Source organism: Gossypium raimondii, chromosome 6, assembly GCF_025698545.1.
Source record: "Gossypium raimondii isolate GPD5lz chromosome 6, ASM2569854v1, whole genome shotgun sequence".
NCBI lineage: Eukaryota > Viridiplantae > Streptophyta > Magnoliopsida > Malvales > Malvaceae > Gossypium > Gossypium raimondii.
In genome coordinates, this window is record NC_068570.1 from 18,868,158 (window position 1) to 18,882,252 (window position 14,095).

A 14,095-nucleotide genomic window follows, 5' to 3' on the forward strand; every position below is an offset into this window, starting at 1 on the left:
TGTTTATTTGTTTCAATCAAATTCTAATTAGTATAAATTATTTTATTATTATTTGACCTATGAATTTAGCCTATAAACAAACTCTTTTACAACCTTAAAAAATACACTCATTAGAGATTAGAACTCATAATACATTTAGAGAATTTTGTTTTTATATTTTGAGGGTTCTTTGTTTTCGGAGTTTAGTTTTTATTTCCATCTTTTGTACTCTTCGTTCTTTTGTCATTATAGTAAAATTATTTTTGCTCGTGGTTTTTTATCCTCTTTGGAGGAGTTTTTCCACGTTAGATTTATGTGTTCAATTTCTCAATTTCTTCTGCTATTTTTTACTTGTTGCTTAATCGGATCGATCCCCAACATTGACCAATATCTTCCCTCAGATTATTGGAAAAAATGCTTAAGGCGTAAGATTCAGGAAGTCGGAGTTGGTTGACTCACAAATTCATCATGAAATTGATCTACCGAACTATGTTTTTTCAAGGATACTGACTCGGCCATTGGATCCTGGAATGATACTAAGCCAAACCTTTACCGTAGACCACGAGCATAGGTGTCCCATGTCAGAATATGGATCCCTCCTTGCCTTTGTGAGAAGAAATTATGCTAGTCTAGTGCTTTGCCTTCCAGATGTAGCATCACCAACCAAACCTTGGCATGTTCATGAATCCCCTCTGCCTTGAAGAACTGTTCCAATTTGTCCCACCACCCTCGGTAGTGGGTTTGCAGATAGCTATTTGCAATTTGTTCCAATTGGAATAATAATAATAATAATAATAATAATAAATTACTCATAAAACAGCTTCTAACCTGGAATAGTGATATAACCATTAGTTATCTTCTCTTACGGCATACAGAAATAACATAACACAAAGGAACATGAAAGACAAAAATGATGCAATGCAAGGTTGATCAGTACTTTCAGTTCCATGGCAGCCTGGATTAGCTGATCATACATTTCAAAACACATGTAAGCAGACCATGAACTTCTTAATGTTAATATCCACCTCCACCAAAATTTCTAACTATTTAGTAATCCACGCAGCCCGAGTTACTATTTAACTGATTATTTAAGGATGATAAAGAGTGCTAATTCCGAGTGACCATAAAAAAGTGGGAGGAACTTTCAAACCATGCAAGGATCTTCTTCGGTATTTGACTTTTGTCTTTGCAATTTTCCCCATCCAACAAGCCAGTTGCAGGTTGTTTCTCTTCCTTGGCTTCAGCAATGTCTTTGGGGTTCAAGAAGCTTGGCTGGTTAGTCAAGAGAGCAGCCTTGCCCACATCCTGTCTGTAATCACAACCTTGTTCTGCTTCTCGGTGATACGCTGCAATTACCATCAGAAAAGATAAATTCAGTCAAGAAAGTGTTTAAATATTAGTGGAGACCAAATGAAGCTCTCCATGATGATTATCTTTTGCCAGTAGATCGAACAACAAAACTCAATGGCTAAACCTACATATATGCCACTTCCTTGCAACTAGACCTGTCAATTGAACTCATCGAGTTAATTTTGGGTTGAGCCAATCTTGATCAGGTCAATTCAAATTTTGAAAATTTCAAGTCAATGTGGGTTTGGACCATTTTGGGTTCAGGTCTTTTCAGTCAGGTTAAGTTAAGTCATGTTTCGGGCTGTTGACATTTATAGTCAAAATCAGATTGAATCGGGTTTGGGTTTGGGTTCGGGTTTGGGTTGATCGGTTCAGGTTTCCGGATTCGGGTCAAGTTTGGCAAATATACATCCAACCTACCACAGTTCTTTCTTTCCCCTTCTTGTATTTAACTTTTGTTCTAAGTTTCTGTCTCAAACAAAGCGAGAATAACAAACAGAAATTGATTAGCAACATTCATGGTTGATGGGTTCCATGGACACTTGGACAATAATTTATAGCTTTTAACAGTTTATGAAAGGAGTCGTGGAACATACATTAAATGGAATGTAAGCATGTCTGCCATTGACGGGACCAACAGTGAAGCCTGTATACCCAGCCATTGCTCCATGAACTGCACTATGAGCAAGTAGGGTGCAGTAGACGTTATCGGAAGCAATGCTAGGAATAGCCCGGATCATGTATGTAGGATCTGCAAGCCAATTTTTCATGTCATATATCTTTGCACATTATCGAAAGGTTGAATTTAGTAGGAACAAAGTAAATAAAGAGTGGATGAGACATTAACCTATATATTTAAGATTAATGGGCATCTTCTTTTTCACAAAATGATCCTACACAAAGTGATAAAAGACTTCAGTGTAGATTTTACATAGACATCTACTCGATAGCCATGCATCAATTGAAGGTAGCACCTTTATCCCGTGAGAGATCCACAGTCCAACATCTTGAAGAAGCTTGTTTCCTGAAGCATCTTGCTGGTCCATGGACTGCAAGCTCTCTGAAACAAGATCCTGTCCTGCTCCTTCAGCGATCACAATAACCATATGTCCATTTTCTTTGAGTCGTTTCTCAATATATTCATAAAGTCCGCCACTTCCTTCAAGATAGAATGGTGACTCTGGAATCAAGCAACAGTCAACATCTCGGCTGGCTAGTGTAGCATACATTGCAATGAAACCTGCAGCAGCAGTTAAATAAGAAAATTAAAGAAGGGATCCAAAAACACCAATTCCGCAATCAAACAAAACTAGAGACACCAGGTAGCATCGATTACATAATTGTAAAGAATCCATCCATTATAATTAAAACTAAGCATACCACTATAGCGTCCCATTAGCTTTACAAGTCCAATGCCATTCTCAATACTTAGGGATTCAACATGTGCAGCATTAATGGCACGTTGAGCCTCCTCAACCGCAGTATCAAAACCAAATGATTTGTCAATAACCTGAACCAAAATCAGCAACCCAGCACGATGTCATCTCATGGATTAATCGACAAGTCTTTCAAGTGGTAACAATAACGAAATTTGTAGAGAACTACAACTACGAATATGTGAAGTACCGGAATGTCATTGTCAATGGTCTTTGGGATTCCAGCAACAGCTACTTTGAGGCCACGTCGCCTAATTTCCTGCCAAGATCATTAAACATAAGAATAACAATTAGTTTCATTGTTTGGTATTCAAATTAATGAAGAATAGCTTAGATTATTCAGACAATACTTAATAGAAGCATCCTTGACTAACCCTTGGTTATATTGATCAGCCTCTACGCAACATATTTCTTATTTGACACTCAGAAACTGAAAAACAAAAATGCCAAATGCTAATACCTCAAAAATCACTGCTGCTCCTCTTTGTGTCCCGTCACCTCCGAGTATATAAACCTGAATCACTAAAGGAGACAATTAGAACCCACAAAAAGTAGCCACGTGATACCAGACATTTGAAATAAATAAATATGAGACATAAATTCAAACAAACAAAGGGGATCTCTGACAAACTCTACACTTGCACCTCATTCACACCTGATTGATTCCGCGATCCTGAATGCTGTCGACAATCTTTGAGGTGTCATGACCACCTCTTGATGTCCCAAGGACTGTACCACCACGTTTATGGATATCATTGACAACTTTGGGAGTTAGGGTGACAGTGTTCTTTGAATAAAAACCCCTGTATCCTCCCTAAAGATGTCTCAAGTAAAAGTTGTCAGTGAGATTATCAGATGATGGTATTCTCTTTGCTGATCATAAACAAAATAACCCAAGGTATTGTACCAAAATTACTTACATCTATTCCAAGAATCTTTTTAACACCATACATGTGACAGAGGCCACACACAATTTCTCTGATCACTGTGTTGAGCCCGGGGCATAGACCACCACATGTTACAATGCATGCATGCACTTCATCTGATTCAAAATACACCTAATAAACATAAGAACTGCCAGTCAGTGAACTGTCCATAGCTTATCATTCAGTAACTATAACCCAATAGCATGTAGGCAAGATGAATTTTTTACCTCTGGCGAGGTCCTGCACGTCAAAATGCACCCTCTTGGACTGTCCTTGTGAACAACAATCTGTAATAAAACTAGTGAATCACTTAACCAATTGATTAAAAAGGTATATAGGTAACTAAGAATTTATAACATTAGTTGCAACATATAAAACAAACAATTGTTTATGTCTAAAGGTTTCACTGCATTCTTTCTTGACCACATATAAACCTCAACTTCAACGAAATGCAAGCCTTAGAAAACAGAGTATAACTTCAAATAAATTTTACATAAAATGCAAAATCCAATCAAGTAGACAAGGATTCACCTTCTGAGTGACGGTATCATCGTCATTAACAAAATACTGCCTGAGAATAAAAAAAGCCGCACAAATAAACCACCGTCAACCACAATCCAAAATTGATGAATTAGCTGATGAAACCTTTCAGTTTTAATTTTACTCACTTGACAGCTGAATAAGCTGGATTGTCTTGTAAAGGATTCGGATAGCTCTGCCACGTAAATATATACGGATAAAATAAAATGTTATATATATATATTATAAAACAGAGAAATAACAAGAGAGAAAGTGAAAAGGAAAAGCAGCAACTTAAAGGTACTCAAAATGGAGAAAAAAAAAAAAGGAGCCTGAGCTCTAAGCAACCAAGAGAGAAATGAAATCAAAAGCTGATCAAATTACTATCACTAAACAAAAATATCAACAACGTACACCTCGTTTCTCTTATCTAAAGTGAAGAAAAATAATGACATAAAGATGCTCAAAATGAAAGGGACCAAAAAACAAAATGAATCTGAGCTCTCAGCACTCAACAGAGCAATGAAATCGAAAACCGAAAAATTACTATCATTAAACAAAAAAAAATATATATATATATATATATATTAACACTGTGCACCTCGGCTCTTTTGATCTAAAGTGACGGAAAACCGTTCACTTAAAGGTACTGAAAATGAAAAAAAAAAAAAAAACTCTTATCTCCCAGCAACCAACAGTGCAATGAAATCCAAAGCCTGATCAAGTAAGTAACTATTACTAAACAAAAAATCTCAACAATGTGCACCACTACCTCGTCTCTATCGATCTCAAGTAAACCGGATCAGTACTTAACAAGTAAAATAAATACATAAAAAGAGAAAAAGAAGAGAAAGTACAGGAAGATCAGGGAGGTAGTCGGTGAGGTGAGGAACATCTTCGAGGACGTAACCGCCTTCGCCGGTGGCTAACTTCATCTGCGTATCGCCGGGATTTCCCATCGCTAGCTTCCTCAAGGAAAACGTGAACGTTCGATTCTCTCAATTCTCGGAGAATAGTTGGACAAGCTTTTATATATTATTATATTTCGAGTATTCTCTTTTACTTTAGAAAAAACTGGAAAAGGAATTGGCCGCTAATGGTAATGCTAATATATAGGGATTGTCTTCGGAGAGGTCTTTTTTTTTTTTTTCGTACATCGTACAGAATATTTTAAATTTTGTAATATTTTTTAAATTTAAATTTGTGAATTTATTTTAAAATTTTAGTTTTGCCTAATTTTGATATATGAATATTCATTATAATTTAATTTTCATAAATAATTAAAATCGTAATAGATTTGGTATCAACAATTTTATTTATCAAATATGAGAATAGTTGTGAGAATGAAAATTTTGTTTATATGGAAATAAAATAAAATGGTACTTTTATGATATTTCCCATTTAAAAAATAAATAAAACTATTAATTCAATATTTAATATAAATTAATTAAAAATTTTAGTATAATTTATATCAATGAAATATAAATATTTAACCATTAAAATATTGATGGTGAAAAAAAAATCGTAATCTCCCTTAAAAGAAATAATCAAATGTGCGAGAAAACACTTGAAAATATAAAACGCGTCGTTTGTGCTTTGGATCTAAATTCTAGTCCCATTCTCCTTCTATGGTTGTGTAGCGCACAAAACTACTTAATTTGTGTAGCGCACAAAACAGGTGGCACTGCATTCGTTGTATTCTTTATAGTGTATATGCATCATTCTCTTTCCCACAGGTTTCACCATGGGTCAGGCGATTTATAGTTTTCGGTTAAAATATGCTCAATTTTATATGCTTTTGTTGTGGAAATTTATTCTCTCTATTTCTATTTTTAAAATTTTATATTCTCAATATTTTAGATTTAAAATTTTACTCTCCTTAATAATATTATTAATTTTTATTAAATTCAAGTCTATTATAATGTTATTTCTTTTATTACATAGTTATTAAGTGTGTATTTTATTGTTTCAAAATGTCACCTTGACAAATTTAATCGAATAATTTTAACCGTGCTAATAATTAGAACTGAATTTTAAATCAAAAATAAAAATATTAAAATCCTAAAAATAATACTAAATCAATTAAATTCAAAATATACCCTAAATATAGAGACTTAAAATATATTTTTTATCAATTTTATATATTTACCAACAAAAATTATTTTTATTTATTCTAGTGGTTGATTATTAACACTATATTATAGAACGACCGCAAATAAATAAATTGATATAAAAATAAATATTTCGTTGGTTCAAATAGTAAAGTTCGAGGTTTTAAAAATTATAGTGTTTTAAGTTCAAATTGCATTGTAGATAGATTTTGATATTTTATACAAAATATAAAATAACAAAAGTACTCTCGTAATAAATATTACATTAAAAGAATGAGTTTTTTTTAATTCCACAACTGAATTAATGTTTAATTGACTTATAATACAAACTTAATAATAAACATGACTTGAGTCGGGTAAATATTTGAGCTTGTCTCATTAATAATAATGCTATGTTTGACAGGAGTATTATTTTTCCACATGTTTTATTACATAAGTAAGCAATAAACTAATTACAAATGGTAATTTTAGCCACTCACATGACTTGTTTGTGGTAAAGATAATGATTTTCTTCTTCTTCTTCTTCCTTTTACTTATTTTGAAGAGGTTTTATTTTTAAAAGATTTTTACTCATCATTCTCGTTTCAAGTTTAAATTTATATAAATTATTCCTTATTTTATATGTAACTATTTTGAAATATGTGTTAAATAAACTTTTACTCATGTTATTATACTAGTAACCAAACGTGTCATAGAAGTACTTTTTTATTATTCATATTTTAATAGTTCAACGTTGAATTTATCAATATAATTGTACTTGTCATGTGCAATATCTCTATCATATTTATCTATAATATTGTTTATATTAATATATATTTAATAGTTTTTTGCATAAAATAAATAGTTAATTTTTTCTTTACTTCAAACTTAACATGCATGATCTATATGAATAAAATTTAAAAGATGATGGCTGAGTTGTTAATATATCAATCATAAAAAATTATGATGTAAAACCATATTAATTTTATATCGATGTAAAAATCCTCCCATAAACTTTTTCTACAAAAAAATAGTAGGGAAATTTGTTTCGGGCCAGAAATGAATAAAAGTTCTGAAAATTGAAAAAAATTTACCACTAGTTTGTAATTTCCTATAAAATTAAAAGGGCGATTTTCCATGCTTGGGGTGAAGGCCACTGCCTCGCCTCCTCCTCCCTCAAGATTAATTAATTTTATTTTAAAAAAATACATTTTAATATATAAATTTAATAACAATGTGGTTTATCGTTTAATTCGGAGAAAATTAAAGTTTTAGATTTTAAAGAATAAAATTAATTACATTAAACATTTTAAAATTATTTTAAATATTCTAAAGTGATTTTTAAATATAAAATGTTTAATTGAATCTTCAAAAGTGAGATTTTTAATTTAGTTTAGCCATCAATTTTAAAATTTGAGGTGAAACCATTTGAAATGCAGGATTATTCTTTTTAATATGTCATATTCAAATTGTTCATACAATAATAAAAACGTATTTACAATTTCGTTCACATGTATAAAAATTGCTCCATGTCAAATTTAAGTTAGTACTTAGCATCCAAGCAAGTGGTTAAACTATAGGTATTCATGACTGATTGAATCTTAATTCGATTGGCATCGGTATTGTTGTCAGTGCAGGAGGACATAGGTTCAAGTGCGCTGAAGCGCATTATCCTCCTATTTAAGAGTTGGGAAGATGCTATGGGTAGTTTTCGGCATTGTATCCAAAAAAAGAAAATATGAATAAAACTTATAATGATATTAATGTTAAAAAAAGTTCAAGTTCAAGCATGAGCTCGACTCACCCAAATGGCTTGTTTTAATGTTAAAGAAAAATATTTTCATTTAAATTTAATTATAAATATATATATATATAAATATTAAAGTAAAATTATTTTATATATTTTGAAAAGTAAATGGGTAAGGCCAACTCGGAGTTGAAAAATGAACCCAAGCTTGACCCAATGCAGGTTAGGTGACCAACGACCCATGAACACCTCTAGATTAGACGAATAGAAAAATCTTATTGATGTGATATTGTTACTTTTATGACTTAATTAGAATTTAAAATTTAGATCATGGTGCTAGAATTGTTAAAATCTTGATACAAAACTTAATAAATCATAAACCAGGATCTGTCATGTCAAATCATCAAGAATAAATCAAGAACAAAACTAGATGCGGAAGCGTACCTGAATCCATGAATTCCTTGAAGTTTTTTCTGATCATGGGGATTTGATCTTCCAAATTAGCACACAAGAAATTCAGAGAATATTTGCTCTCTCTTTACTAAGGATGGGATATTAGAAAAGTTATCTTGTGTGTAATTTGAGGACCATAACCTTAATATATATAACTTTGGCACATTAGCCCTAATTTCTAATTAGCCTATCATTAATTAGAAATTAATTACTAGAATATCTACACATATTTAACTCATACTTTATTTAATAATTAAAGCCCAATAAACCTTAACCAAATTTAGATCACTTTTAATTTGGGCTAACCTATCATGATAGTCAATAATAACATGTAATTACCCTTATTATATATGTGATGTCCATATTTTCCAACAATCTCTCACTTGGACCACACATATATATACTAATTACTCTATAATTACATGTCATTATATAACCTTATGAGCTCAAAATTTTATTATCATATTTAAAAGGTATTTGAACAATCTTGTCCATTACTTATGCTAACATAGAACTAAGGCAACTTTCGTTACATATATTGTAACTAAATCCATCCCCGATCTCACATATTAATACAAAAAATAACATAGATCAAGTATGGATGTGTAGTATGGAAATTACACACAATAAGATCTAAACATGTCTATTTGCAATCTGCTCCTCTTTAAACTTAATTGAGGTCAAGATCAAAATAACAAACATTGAATAAACTGAATATTTTATTTCTGATTAGAAAATAACTAAATACATAAATGTTTGAAAACAAACATAAAACAAGTAAAATATAAAATCCCACTAAATCTTGATATCCTCAAACAATGTAACACCCATGTGAGTAGTGTGTTCATGAAAGACCTTGGGTGGTAAACCTTTTGTGAGCGGATCCGTTATCATAGAGTTTGTACCAATGTGCTCTATGGATATTTGACCATTTTGCACTATTTCTTTCACAACTAGGAACTTTATGTCAATATGCTTTGACTTAGTTGAACTCATGTTGTTATTGGAATACAGCACTGTTGACTTATTGTCACAAAATAATTTGAGTGGTCTTTCTACATTCTCCAAAATGTTCAGCCCAATAACAAAGTTTCGTAACCATATTTCCTATTTTGATGCCTCATAGCATGCTACAAACTCTGCTGCCATAGTGGATAAAGCTACAAGTGTCTATTTGACACTTTTCCGGATATAGCTCCTCCACTAACAAGTAAATATAGCTTGATGTAGATTCCCTACTATCTTGGCACCTAGCGAAATCAGAATCGGAATACCTTACGACCTCCAAAAGATTTAATCTCTTATAAGTAAGCATGTAATCTTTTAGTCTCTGAAGATATCTCATAACCCTTTTAGCTGTTATCCAATGATCTACTCTCAGATTGCTTAAATATCTGTCTAACAAACCTAAGATCTTTCATCTCAAAATGCTTAGATAGAAACCTTTTAGTTTCGTGCAATAAACCTATATCATTAGCGGCAAGCAAAATATCATCGACATATAAAACATATTCTTTACATGCTTTATTAGATACTAGAACTACAACTAGTAGTTGCAGAAAGAATGTCATTCCTTTAGAAAAATGAGAGCCTATGAAACATCTAATAAAAGTCATAGGAATAGATGGTACTAATGAAACCATAATTCAATATAAAGCTAGAAATAAATCAATCTAGATAAATAACGTAAGATTTGTGATACCTAAAATATTATGCTTTCCAAAGAATACATGGAGATTAATTTTATATATCAACACTTACCATTTTCTATTGATAAAAATTTAATTATGTTATCTCAGAAAAAACTTTTGTAGAAATACCATTGGTAGAAAATCATAAATTTGTTTGTGATGAAAACTTTACACCATCAAGAAAAGAACAAATTAAACAACTTGAAACAAGTCATTGGTTGTTTAAAATATTAGAAAATAATTTTAGTGAAAAACCATTAAAATTAAGGCAAAATAGCCCTAGATATTGTGAAATTAAATTAGAAATCCCAATAAAATTATTAGAGTTAAACCAATGATCTATACTAAACAAGATATAGATGAATTTGATATACAAATTAAAAGAATTATTAGAAAAAGATTAATAGAAACAACTAATAGTTTACATTCTAGTCCAGCTTTTATGGTTAGAAACCATGCTGAAATAAAAAGAGGAAAAGCTAGAATGGTTATTAATTATAAAATATTAAATCAAAATATTATTTTTTATGGTTACTTTATTCAAAGAAATGATGTTTTAATTAATCAAGCTAAACAAGCAAAATATTTTAGTAAATTTGACTGTAAATAAGGATTCTGGCAAATCATGCTAACAGAAGAGTCTAAGCCTTTGACAGCTTTTAGTGCACCTAATGGACATTATCAATGGAAAGTAATGTCATTTGGATTATGTAATACACCACAAATCTTTTAAAGATGGATCATAACCCTAATATATATAACTTTGACACATTAGCCCTAATTCTTAATTACCCTATCATTAATTAGAAATTAATTACTAGAATATCTACACATATTTCACCGATACTTTATTTAATAATTAAAGCCCAATAGACCTTAACCAAATTTAGATCACTTTTAATTTGGGCAAACCTATCATGATAGTAAATAATAACATGTAATTACCCTTATTATCATGATTATAAAATAACTAAATACATAAATGTTTGAAAACAAACATAAAACAAGTAAAATATAAAATCCCACTAAATCATGATATCCTCAAACAATGTAACACCCATGTGGGTAGTGTGTTCATGAAAGACCTTGGGTGGTAAACCTTTTGTGAGCGGATCCCTTATCATAGAGTTTGTCCCAATGTGCTCTATGGATATTTGACCATTTTGCACTATTTCTTTCACAACTAGGAACTTTATGTCAATATGCTTTGACTTAGATGAACTCATGTTGTTATTGGAATGCAGCACTGTTGACTTATTGTCACAAAATAATTTGAGTGGTCTTTCTACATTCTCCAAAATGCGCAGCCCAATGACAAAGTTTCACAACCATATTCCATGGTTTGATGCCTCATAGCATGCTACAAACTCTGCTGCCATAGTGGATGAAGCTACAAGTGTCTGTTTGACACTTTTCCAGGATATAACTCCTCCAGCTAATAGGTAAATATAGCTTGATGCAGATTTCCTACTATCTTGGTACCTAGCGAAATCAGAATCAGAATACCCTACGACCTCCAAAAGATTTGATCTCTTATAAGTAAGCATGTAATCTTTTGGTCTCTGAAGATATCTCATAACCCTTTTGGCTGTTATCCAATGGTCTATACTAAGGTTGCTTAAATATCTGCCTAACATCCCAAAAATGTACATAATATTCGGACACATACATACTTGAACATACATTAAACTCCCAACAGGTGATGTATGGGGAATCTTTTGCATTTCCTGAATTTCAAGGTTACTTTTAGGGCATTGAGTAAGACTAAATTTGTCTCCTTTAGCAGCAGGGGTGTCACCTGGTCTACAACTTTGTACGCCAGACCTTTTAAGCATTTTATCGATATAGCTCTTTTGTGACAATCCAAGAATACCCCGAAATCACTCTCGGTGTATCTAAATTCCTAAAACAAAATAGGCGTCTCTAAGATCTTTCATCTCAAAATGCATAGATAGAAACCTTTTGGTTTCGTACAATAAACCTATATCATTAGCGACAAGCAAAATATCATCGACATATAAAACATATTCTTTACATGTTTTATTAGATACTGGAGCTACAACTAGTAGTTGCAGAAAGAATGTCATTCCTTTAGAAAAATGAGAACCTATGAAACATCTAATAAAAGTCATAGGAATAGATAGTAATGAAACCATAATTCAATATAAAGCTAAAAATAAATCAATCTACATAAATAATGTAAGATTTGTGATACCTAAAATATTATGCTTTCCAAGAATGCATGGAGATTAATTTTATATACCAACATTTACCATTTTCTATTGCTAAAAATTTAATTATGTTATCTCAGAAAAAACTTCAGAGAAATACCATTGGTAGAAAATCATAAATTTGTTTGTGATGAAAACTTTACACCACCAAGAAAAGAACAAATTAAACAACTTGAAACAAGTCATTGGTTGTTTAAAATATTAGAAAATAATTTTAGTGAAAACCATTAAAATTATGGCAAAATAGCCCTAGATATTGTGAAATTAAATTAGAAATCCCAATAAAATTATTAGAGTTAAACCAATGATCTATACTAAACAAGATATAGATAAATTTGATATACAAATTAAAAGAATTATTAGAAAAAGGATTAATAGAAGCAACTAATAGTCCACATTCTAGTCCAGCTTTTATGGTTAGAAACCATGCCGAAATAAAAAGGGGAAAATGTAGAATGGTTATTAATTATAAAAGATTAAATAAAAATATTATTTTTTATGGTTATTTTATTCCAAGAAATGATGTTTTAATTAATCAAGCTAAACAGGCAAAATATTTTAGTAAATTTGACTGTAAATCAGGATTCTGGCAAATCATGCTAACAGAAGAGTCCAAGCCTTTGACAGCTTTTAGTGCACCTAATGGACATTATCAATTGAAAGTATTGCCATTTGGATTATGTAATGCACCACAAATCTTTTAAAGATGGATGGACTATATATTTAATATAAATTTAAAAATTTTGTGTAGTTTATATAGATGATATTTTAATATTTTTAGATGTATTAGAATTACATAGAAAATATTTAAGTATCATTTCTCAAGAATTCATAAACATGGAATTATACTAAGCCCTAAGAAAGTAGAGCTAGAAAAAAGAAATAGAATTCTTAGGATTAAAATTATCTGCAGATGGTCTTAAACTACAAGATCATATTATAGTAAAGATAAAAAAAATTCTGAAAAAATTGAAGATAAAAAGCAACTTTAACAATTTTTAAGAATTATTAATTAGAGAATAAATTTGTTTCATATAACTCACCGTTTAGCTTAATATAAAACGCACCATATTACTTAATACTAAAACTCACCGTTTGGAAGCAGTGTTTTCCCTCTCTACTATTCAAAGGTTACAACTGAATTTGAAAACCATCAGCTATCCTATCATTGCTCCGATTTTCTCCGGTTTGAATTTGAAGGTTTTAAGTTGTTTGCATTTTATATTCAAATCAAAATGGATTAGGTTTGAACTTTGAATTAATTGAGATAAATTTTCAGGTTTCTTAGACTAATTTCTAATCTTTTGCGTTTTATACACATACATACTTGAGCATACAATAAACTCCCAACAGGTGATGCATAGGGAATCTTTTGCATTTGCTGAATTTCAAGGTTACTTTTAGGGCATTGAGTAAGACTAAATATTTCTCCTTTAGCGGCAGGGGTGTCACCTGGTTTACAACTTTGCACACCAAACCTTTTGAGTACTTTATCGATATAGCTCTTTTGTGACAATCCAAGAATACCCCAAGATCAGTCTTGATGTATCTAAATTCTTAAAACAAAAGAGGTGTCCCTAATATCTTTCATCTCAAAATGCTTAGATAGAACCTTTTGGTTTCGTGTAATAAGCTTATATCATTAGCGGCAAACAAAATAACATCGACATATA

The 14,095-nt window shown here is 31.0% G+C and overlaps 1 protein-coding gene and 1 pseudogene across 1 annotated transcript; both read right to left on the bottom strand.

Annotated features, from left to right (window-relative positions):
• Window positions 1-800: 800 nt before the first annotated feature.
• LOC128041805 (ATP-dependent 6-phosphofructokinase 3-like) lies at window positions 801-5,296 on the bottom strand (annotated as a pseudogene).
• A 6,217-nt stretch (window positions 5,297-11,513) lies between these two features.
• On the bottom strand, window positions 11,514-12,026 carry LOC128041688 (secreted RxLR effector protein 161-like). Its single transcript, XM_052631989.1, has one exon. The coding sequence runs from the start codon at window positions 12,024-12,026 to the stop codon at window positions 11,514-11,516; it is 513 nt and encodes a 170-aa protein (XP_052487949.1).
• Window positions 12,027-14,095: the final 2,069 nt, after the last annotated feature.